We start from the raw sequence: 10,967 nt of genomic DNA, 5'->3' as shown, positions 1-10,967 counted from the left end.
CTATATGTTCGCAACATGGCAAATCATCAACCCGATTTTTTAATTGTCAAATGAGCTCATATAAAGATATTATCAAAATGACTGCCACTTTTAGCTCGACTCGTGACCATATTGGTACTTAAATAACCTTAAGTCGTTATAGAACAAACGGTCGCGTTCTGCAGTCATTGGATGTGGGCAGGGCCCTATGAGCTCTTAATTCAGTATGCTGATGTTCGGGGAACCAAATGGTCGGCGTCAATACACGCATTCGGCGACATTATGACACGCATTCGGCGACCGCTGTTATATAAATAAAGTAGTGTGTATACTACTACAAGTGGATTAAGGGGTTTCGCACATATAATACTCCCCCAAATCATTTCTTCAAGTGAACAGTTGTCTCTGGGAAGGGTCGAATATCCACAGTTGCGCTATACATAGCGACTGGGGGGGGGGGGGGGGGGTGCTTATCTGCCACCCCCACCCTTCATGAAAATATGTATCCAAGTGAACAGTAGTTTGTGGGGAGGGGTCAAACATCCACATGTGTGCCCCCTCTGACGCTATAGATAGCGGATAAGGGGGTGCGCACCTGCCACACCACAACCCCTCCATCAAATATATTCTCCAAGTGAACAGATCAAAGTTGCATCCCTCCAATGCCAAATGCTGGAGTCGCTCCTGGTCAGTATTGGGAGCGCTTGGTACCTGTGCATTACTAGGGTTTTAAGGTTATGGAAGGGTGCTGCACCCTGTCTTTCATTGGAAGCACCCTTCTGACCTTATGGAGACCAGAATGCCTTTAAAGGGACTGTGTCAAGATCGGCACCAAAAATGTTTTTTTTCTGTAACGAATCTCAGGACAATTATCTTATAGAATGTGTTACGCTTTGATATCATAATTGTAAAAAAGTACCAAAATGTAAACAAAAAATTGTGTCGGAGACCGGGTTCGAACCCACGTCGCCAAAATTGAAGTCCAGCGTCTTACTGAGCTTATTCTAATAGGGTGACATAATTAAGCTATACCCCTACCTCGGTTATATCACGTGATAACACCGACTAGCCAATCACGCATAAGGAATAAATTCTACCTGGTAGACATACCCAGTAAAAAATAATAATGAAAAAATACGAAAATTTTTTAGACAATTGTTTTTCGCTATTTTATCATCTGTGACACAGCCCCTTTAAAGAATTAAATGCTTATGATTATCAAATTTTTCTTTTGTGTTTGTTTTTTTTTAACTTGAAATGTGATTATGAAATCCAAAAAACTTCATGATTGAAACCTTATACTACTTCCAAAAAGCACAATTTCTAACATTTTCTATGAAATTCATAATGCTTTTATTATTTACTGCCCGATACAATGTGCCCTTCTGTCCCTCAGCACCCTTTCCCTTTTCTGTAGCACCATGTCCCTTTTCTGTAGCACCCTGTCCCTTTTCTGTAGCACCCTGTCCCTTTTCTGTAGCACCCTGTCCCTTTTCTGCAGCACCCTGTCCCTTTTCTGTAGCACCCTGTCCCTTTTCTGCAGCACCCTGTCCCTTTTCTGTAGCACCCTGTCCCCTTTCTGTAGCACCCTGTCCCCTTTCTGTAGCACCCTGTCCCTTTCCTGCAGCACCCTGTCCCTTTTCTGTAGCACCCTGTCCCCTTTCTGTAGCACCCTGTCCCCTTTCTGTAGCACCCTGTCCCCTTTCTGTAGCACCCTGTCCCCTTTCTGTAGCACCCTGTCCCCTTTCTGTAGCACCCTGTCCCTTTTCTGCAGCACCCTGTCCCTTTTCTGCAGTGTCCCTTTTCTGCAGCACCCTGTCCCTTTTCTGCAGTGTCCCTTTTTTGCAGCACCCTGTCCCTTTTCTGTAGCACCCTGTCCCCTTTCTGTAGCACCCTGTCCCCTTTCTGTAGCACCCTGTCCCTTTTCTGCAGCACCCTGTCCCTTTTCTGCAGTGTCCCTTTTCTGCAGCACTATGTCCCTTTTCTGCAGCACCCTGTCCCTTTTCTGTAGCACCCTGTCCTTTTTTAAAACTTGGCTTAAACCCTTTAACTATAAAAGTATGTAGGTATTCTTACTGAGGGCTATTCCATTTAAACATATAACCCCCAGGGGGAAGGCACTTTTACTAGTTTGCCAAGCCCCTACAGAAGCAAATTAACCCTTTTGAGGTCCAAATTAGCGAAAAAAAGACACCCACCCATATACTGTTTAAATAATTGCCTCCCTCCATGGGTTATATGTTTTACTGGAATAGCCCTGAACAAAATATAAGAAGAAATAAAATAATATCAAGGCAATTTGACTTTATTCAAATCATGGTCAATTATTAACAACACGGGAATAAAACGGTCACTCGGCTGCTTGCTGTGAAAGTTGGGAACACTTTATGGATAGAAGTAAAACAATTTAAGATTTTCTCCTATACAATCCTATACAAACAGCAATACATGTATTTAACAATTCTCTAGAGAGACATGTGTGTAGAAATTATTTGAAGCTAAACTTAACTGATAGCAATTATTTCAGTTGAAGGGCATTAAGATTTACAACAAACAGACTAGAAATATAATTTCAAAAGCACTCTGATCGTATAACTTAATTGAGAACACAAGTTTTATAAATGCAGGAACTTTAAGGTCTGGGTCCATTTTCACTGAAATTTTGAGTCTAAGTTTAAGACGCAAACTTAGAAAAGCAAAGTTTAAGTTATGTTGTAGAGTACGATTTTAGGAGCAAAAATGGAAAACAATGCTGCATCTGTTACAAATAATATGGTCTACTTTTAGGCATGTATTCTTAAAAGAAAATTATTAGCAAAAATAAGTATACAAAAGATATTCTTAACCATTTAAGAATTCACTTTTCTGCATATGAGTCTTAAACTCAGACTCAATATGTTAGTAAGTACGGACTAAAACTCAGACTCAATATGTTAGTAAGTACGGACTAAAACTCAGACTCAATATGTTAGTAAGTACGGACTCAGATACAACTAAAATTGATTTCTCAAATGAACAAGTTGAAATCACAGTTAGGCGATATGTTGAACACTTAACATAGTCTTACATGGAAAAAAAATCCTTTCAAGTCACATTTAAGCCATACAAAAAAGTATAACAATCCATTGGCAAAAAAACATATGATGTCTACAATTATAATCACGCATGAAGGAAATGTAATATTCACTCACATATAGGTATGAGAAACTGTAATATTCACTTACATGAAGGTATGAGAGACTGCAAGCAATACAATACTCATTATGAAATATTTAACAAGGAACTGGAACAAAACCCTTGAATGACAGAGAACTTAAAAAAATACATGATTCATTTCATTAGGTATTATAAATATGTTACACTCTCATTCTCAAACGTATTCACATAGTCTTTCTATACACCATAAATCCCTCCGGATATACATCGGATACACAAATACCAGAGCATGAATTCAATCTTTCACAAATAACAATGGGAACATACAAATTTGGAATAAAATGGCACATGGTAATAGTACAATACAACAAAAAATCATAATATCGTTATATATAGAAAATGATTTTCATATTGCATACATTATTATGTACTATTCTACTTTTAAATGAAAGGAATACATAGAATAAGTGATCAGGAAATAAACTGATATGGAATAAGGCATCTTCTTATTAGGCATTTTATATACCGTAGTCCACAAAATAAATTTTGCACCACTCTGTGACATATTTCTTTTTGTTTGTGCTGACCTAACCAGCTGTATTTGTAAAGCAAAAATATGACTGCGAATTAAGAATCTGATAAAAAATATCTGAATAAGATATTAGTTATTTTTCCCTCTCTCAGTTATAATATTGTTTTTCTCTTCTGTAAACATTTTTTAACTGCATCAATTCATGTCTTTGCATATGCTGTATTTGCTATACACAAGTTTTAATACATTTTAAGCTATAAAAGGTGTTGAGTTGAATTTACCTAATTTCCCACTTAAACTAGTAACACCATAGGCCAATAATCGTCATAATTATTATTTCCTAATCAGCATCTTCAGATTTCCAAAAATAGTAATTTGCTTAAAAATAGAACCAAAAAGAATAAGGTAAACAATTATATAAATTACTAATTAAAAGGCTTCTTAACCTAAAAGTTGTGAAAAAATGAAACACACTATTGAATGTAGGTATTTAGTATATATCATTCATATGTAACTTGTGCGTTTTTTACCCCTATTAAATAATATGATGAATCTTAATATCTGAGCATAATCATTATTGCACTATATTAACAATATTAGAAACATGTATTTTGATGGAAAGTAAGCATAAATGTTCATTTTAACTATTTTTAAATACACAGATATTAATTTATAAAAAACATTATTGCATTTCACACAAATTACTTGGAAAAGCCATTCAATCAGAATAACCAAAAAGTAAGAGACACGACTGTTCGGAAAAGACAAGAATGGCAAAATCATCATTTGTGTAGTCTGGAAGTTAGTTTTTTTTATTGAACCATATTTGCTCTGCATTGTTGGTTTATTTTATCTTCTTGTCTTTTGGCTTCCATGCTTTTAATAAATTTGCCCCAAAGTAGATTCCAAAGGCGTGCATTTGCAAACAAACTACCAAGCACAGGTACCACACAAGCACTGCTGGATATCCTAGAATTTGTGATGAAGATTTCTTGTCTTTGTAATAGAGCATCAAGTCATCAAACAATTCTATTAATCCATAGATGACAGGCAATATTCCAAACACAGCTGTACCAATAAGGAATTGTTTTAAAACCAGTGCATCGTTCTTAGGCAACGACTTTAGGCCAAAAACAGCTGCAACAAGACTGACTATCCAGGCATACTCCCAGGCTTTTGGAGCAGGAATATCCCAGTGTTGAAGCTTTTTGTAGATTGGCAAGCCAACAAGTGCTGTTAGTCCAGGCAAAAGTCGAACAATGACTAACAATCCAAATACAATCTGCAAATTCAGTGTAGTTTTCAGTCTTCCTTTATTGATGGAGCTGAAATGATATAAACATCCTAAATTTAGCATAAAGTGTGTTCATTGCAAACCCAATAGTCACGAAAATGTTTACGTCAATATTCAATAAATGATCGAAAGAGTTTGAGTACGAATCATGACAACATCAGAATACGTGTTACCATATATGGTTATTACCTAATTTTATACTGCCATGCTACACTTTCACGATGCCAATGATCACTGCCATCCGTTCCATCAGGTCGTTTGCCCGAGCTAGAAGACATAGCTTTTGCAATATGCTTCAGTTTCGAAAATAAAAATTGATGAAGTGTCACCGTCGAAAAATAACCGGAAGTCGCTTACTTCGTTGAAAAACGGAAGAAAAGAGCGTACTGAATTCAATGTTTACGGATAAAAATGCATATAATTAACGCAATATTTCAGATTAATGATTAAATAAGCGTCTATTCTGAACATGTTACCTAAAATAAGTAGTAAACAAAATATTGATATTGTCAACAATGTAAGCGACATCGTAAGTCGAGCGCTTGCTTGGCCCAATTTAAAGCGTTTCGTGATATTGATTGTAACAAGTATAAACAAAAAAATATATTTGAGGGAATACCTTTATTGTACATTTCTACCCTAGCCTTTGTAGCCTTATGTACTACCATTTATATTATGACATTTTACAGTCCCTCTAAAGTTTTTGCAAGCGTACAAACAAAAAGCATTAGCCTGACAGGTGAACAAACTTCACAAAATTCTAAAATGATTTCTGACAGGATGTATGCAAATAATCCTTACAGTCAGGGATCAGAAAAATCTGACAGAATCATAAAAGTGACAGCCGTTGGTGAAGTCTCATTGCCACCAGATAGATGCAGAGTTACCGTGAAGATTCACAGCCAGAAAGATAATGTCCAAGATGTAAAAAACAGCGTGCAACGCCGATTGGACTATGTTGTACAAACATTTCAAAACCAAAACATAAAGGTATTTACGCACACATTATTTATGTTCCATTACAGAAATACAGTTGTTGTGTGATCTGGTAAATTCTGATATTCACTGTATCTTTATTTTCTAGTCTAAAATAATAGACGTGTTATACGGGATTCTTCCAATCCCTAACGTCTAAACGGGAATGTGCAAAAAACGGGGGTGTTTTAAAAATATTGAAATTGTTTTAAGTGAAGTATTTATGGTTGAAATTGATCATAAAGAGTTATATTCATATTTTACCATGTAAGTGAAATGTTATTTTGCACTAAACAAGCATTTAGTGCATTAAAACAAGTTGTTTACCTTTCCAATAAAACGAAAGTTGACTGACACAGACAACAATTATGCGAAGGGGAACAACTCGATACAATCGTAATAGCTCGGCCTCCTCCGACAAAGCTTCGAGATAGACCTCGTTATACAATCGTAACAACTCGGCCATGGCCGAAATGTTCCGAGCGATTTAAAACTGTGCCCTAAAGCCTTGCAGGTGCCCTTCATGTATATATGGTTATGTTTTGACAGAATGAAATGAAAAAAAGCCATCAAACTCATAATTATAAGTTGGATATTTATTTTTTTTGTGTACGGAACTAATATAAAATAACATTATCTGGTAATATTTCTTGTTTTTATGACATTTTATAGACGCTATATGCTTTAACCCGGAATCCTGATCGGAACAACTACCCACTTTTGATACTTAACAATTTGTACGTGAAGGATTTGCCATATCAAAAATCTAAAAAAAATCCGTCGACGTACAATTATTTGGACTACTTTATTTTCATGCCAAGATGTACATGTACACTGAATATTCACATAAAAAATGAAACAGGCTTGTACAACAATTTGCTAACATGTCATGGTCATTTGTATTTTATATAACTTTGTACCAACCTCGATCAAAGGTGTAAAGATATGGACTTGCACATGTCAAGAGTTTTTGTTTTCCATGCTGTTTAGCTCAATTCTATCCAGCTGCAAATAAGATTGGTCACATACTTTTCTGAGTCTGTGATATTTTGATTGTACAATAGTTCTGTTCTTGTATAGATTATACTCACTTTTATTGATTTCATTTAATGCACACAGGAGGCAGATATAAAGATCCACAAACTTATGAGAAGACTGGAGGGGATGTATGACATGGTTACAGAGGTGATAGTTGTATTCCTTGATTTCCACAAGTGTCAGTCAGCTTGTAATCTACTGGTGGAGAAACTGGATGAGGCAGTCACTGTGGGGACACCAGAGTTCTTCCATGCTGGAACTACACTGGAAACATTGAGGTAGGGCATTTGCTGGGTACATTTTTAAAATAAGGATGTGTGTCTTTTCTTATATTTTTATTCAATCAAATGAAAAGATTACACAAGAAGTCACACCAACAAGTTGTACCACTACAAAGTCATACCACAGTTAGGAAAGTTGTTACATATATATGTTACAAAGTAAAACATTATTGATGATGAGGTTAATAGTATGTGACCTATGGTTAATAAAGTTTTAAACATGTAGTGTTATACACAAATTAACTTCAATGAAAATTTGAAAAATTGATGTTGATCTCACCATGTTTTAATTCCTACTTGATAACTAAACATTTGAATATACCCGGTACATGAGAATATTTCTCCAAATCTTCCTTGTGATACAACTTCATTTTGGTACAACTTATCATGTACCCAATGAGACTACTAAAAAATGAATATTTGTATAACCTACTGTTTTACTGTTTTCCAAACTATAAATATTAAAATTTAAATTAACAATAGAAGAATATGTTTGAAATAGAAACTGTTATAAATAATGATTTCTTCTTTGCATTAAGATAGTACAAGTAATTACAGATGTTGATAAGCGTTTTTAACATTATTCACTAGATTATGCTCCGTATTTGTTTACAGACAACAGGCCAGTCTTCTTTCCATCCATAATGCAAAACAGAAGGCACAGGAAATGGCCAAATTTGTACACCAAGCAGTAGGGAAACCGATTTGTATACAGGTAGGTTGTATTCAAATCATAATGAATCCAACAGTGGTAAAGAACACATTAAAAGCAATATTAATACAATACATATACATGTAGATGTCAAAACAGGTCAGTTGAATGAAGGTCATCTAAAATCTAGAACAATCTTAACAGTCACAATCTTAAGTAAAAAGTATCATATTTTATTTGGTCCCAATTTCTCGAAACTTCTTAAGTCTCTTATAACAGGATTAAGCTAAACCCACTATTTTTGTCTTTCAATATTTTGAGTTTTATTTACTCCTTTATTAAATGTGCTAATACTTAAGATATGAATTGTCGTTATAATTATCACAATAAACCATTCTTCATTTATGAAAAATCACTTTAAGTATGTATTTTGGCTAATTGAAATAAGCAACTTAAGCCTGTTAAGCTTAAGAAGTTTCGAGAAATTGGGGCTTGGTGATGCACATACCTATTAAGTTTATAGTATTAACACTTATAACTTATTTTAATATATGTTAACTATATTTTGCAAAGAAAACATTATTTATCCTGTTCATCAGAAAGAAAATGTTCTTTAAAAGTCTCAGAACTCAAAACAATGGGGACTTTATTATAATTTATATAAACAAATAAACTAAACTAAGTAATAATATAAATATATAAAATGATATTAAACATACAAAAACACATTCATATCAACTAATCTATCTAAATATGCATCGAAAACATAAATATACTAACAAAACATTGATAACATGAAGTGGACATTTTGACAGTTCCATAGTTGCTATTATTGAAATAAATGCGCAAAAATTTTCTTATCCTATCACACAACTGTAAATTAGTCAGGGCTTTTTCTGCCCAATTTGGGAAAAAGACCCTAGACATTTTGGGAAATTTTGCGTCGTGAAAATGCCGAAATTGGGAAATTTTACAGTTAAAAGAAAAAGCTGGCTAGTCTCCAGCGAATTAGGAAATGGTTTTATATTAGTTTATTTCCCTTTAAAATACCCAAAATGGCTGAAATATCAATCCTTGGGTGTAAATATCTATTGCAATAAATCGATCATGACAGATAATATTTTATACAGATATCTGAATGTGATGAAAATCAATGATTTCCGAATTCAATTATCAAAAAAACTTAACATCACATAATTGATATGATGTTGATAATGATCCAGTACATGTAAAAAGACTTTCTAAAAAAAAAAAAAAAATTTTTTTTTAATTTTGATTGAGATTTTTTTCTGAAAATTGGGAAAAATATCTTATATTTTGCTTTGGGAATGGGTCCGATAGTCGGACCCGTAGGTACTATAGAAAAAGCCCTGTTAGTACAAATCATTAATCAAGAGAAGTGTATACATTTAGGTTTGATAGTCAATGAAAATAAAGTATTTCAGAAATAATATTATATGACCAGTGAGATATCTGAATTAGAAAGATTTACTTTAGTTTGAAAATGACTTAAGATGTTTTAAATAATGACTACCAACTCCTTACTCTTCATGTATGTTTATATTTAACAAACTTTACTGAATCATTAGAAATTGTCTGCCAGATAACATTTCATTGTCTTCATTTTAATAAATTTTGTCAGGAGGAGGAAAATCGTGAGTGGGAGGGGCAGATTGAGGGCGTGTCAGATATAGAAAATCGGCCAACACTCCAGCAGTCCATCGCCATGGCAACCGTCACTGTCTCTTGCAGGGTTGCTGTCACCTTTGAACTCAAACCCAAAGTGAAAACGAAGAACAACAAGGATTAAAAAATGTCTCAGCGCGTCTGTTTTTTTCCGAAAAAAGAAAATAACGTCATTGGCCAAACCACCATACTATCATACATATCAACTTTTTTGATTACTGTTAGTAAAAACAACCATTCCAGATCTTAAATCTAATGAAACTTGGTATACATGTTAACAATGACAATGCACTTAGTTGTAGCAAGTTCCAGCACTCTGGCTTAAAATACCAACTGAGTTTTGTCCCTTGATTTGCTGAGACAATTGTGAAGAGTTGGCACTCCGGTTTGGTGCTGATTTTATGGTTGTGTAATTTATTTTAGTATAATTGATGTACGAAGTGGTATTTTTATACTTGCAAAAATAGTATATATATAGCTTGTGAAAGCAAGACAGTTTAGCATTTCTGTGATATGCATAACTATGTATCTTGTATGTTGTTAAATTAAACATAGTTTTAATTAATGCATTTGTTATATTGTTTGCTGGCCTTAATTTCTCTATTGAAGTGTATAAATGTGACAGTCGGTCACATCTTAACAGTATAATTTTTATCTATTTTTGTGTTTATATTTGTTCAACATTTAAGAGCTTAAAAAACAATGAAAAAATCTTCAGTGAGATTTATATAGTTTAAAATATACTGTTATTGAGGTAAATGTTGACAAATTCCTTTTGAGACATGACATTTTTCATCTTCAGAGAGACGTGCAGTTCTTTGTCAGATTTTTATTTATGCTTTTTGCTCATCCGGTTTTAGCTCAAGTGTTTGTTAAAGGAGGCTTTACTATTTGCCCAGTGTCAGCGTCTGGTTAAAATTTTAGGGCAGGTTGGCATTTCCACTTTTAACTCCAATACTCTTCATTCTATTCATTTAATGCTTTACTTAGTTGTTCAGGAACATCACACAATAAAGTTACATAACTTCATATTATCCTTTATACAAATAATGGCCCCTGATTTACTTCGGAACTTAGGTTTATGTTTTTGGGCAGATTGGCATTTTCACTTAAAACTCCAATACCCTTCATTGTATTCACTAAATACTTCACACAGTTGTTCAGGACCATCACACAATGAAGTTACATATTGATAACTCCATATTATCCTTCATATGAATTATGGCCCCTTGACTTAGGAACATAGGTTAATTTAAAACAGGTTCGGGCGGGCCTGTGGGAGGGCGGTTTAAAAACTCACATATGGTATCAAATAATTTTAGTTAGGGTTGACATATTGTGACCAAACTTGATATGCAGGAAGAGGAAGAGGCA

General features: G+C 34.3%; 2 protein-coding genes across 2 annotated transcripts; one reads left to right on the top strand and one right to left on the bottom strand.

Annotated features, from left to right (window-relative positions):
* Nucleotides 1-2,268: 2,268 nt before the first annotated feature.
* On the bottom strand, nt 2,269-5,310 carry LOC128236405 (protein jagunal homolog 1-like). Its single transcript, XM_052951253.1, has 2 exons — nt 5,151-5,310; nt 2,269-4,992 (listed from the first exon to the last, which is right to left on the bottom strand). The coding sequence occupies exons 1-2, from the start codon at nt 5,237-5,239 to the stop codon at nt 4,512-4,514; spliced, it is 570 nt and encodes a 189-aa protein (XP_052807213.1). The 5' UTR covers nt 5,240-5,310; the 3' UTR covers nt 2,269-4,511.
* A 185-nt stretch (nt 5,311-5,495) lies between these two features.
* On the top strand, nt 5,496-10,160 carry LOC128239032 (interleukin-1 receptor-associated kinase 1-binding protein 1-like). Its single transcript, XM_052955458.1, has 4 exons — nt 5,496-5,951; nt 7,056-7,252; nt 7,871-7,970; nt 9,550-10,160. The coding sequence occupies exons 1-4, from the start codon at nt 5,637-5,639 to the stop codon at nt 9,715-9,717; spliced, it is 780 nt and encodes a 259-aa protein (XP_052811418.1). The 5' UTR covers nt 5,496-5,636; the 3' UTR covers nt 9,718-10,160.
* The last annotated feature ends 807 nt before the right edge of the window (nt 10,161-10,967 follow it).

This window comes from Mya arenaria, chromosome 6 (assembly GCF_026914265.1).
Source record: "Mya arenaria isolate MELC-2E11 chromosome 6, ASM2691426v1".
Lineage (NCBI taxonomy): Eukaryota > Metazoa > Mollusca > Bivalvia > Myida > Myidae > Mya > Mya arenaria.
This window is presented reverse-complemented; position numbering and strand designations above follow the sequence as displayed.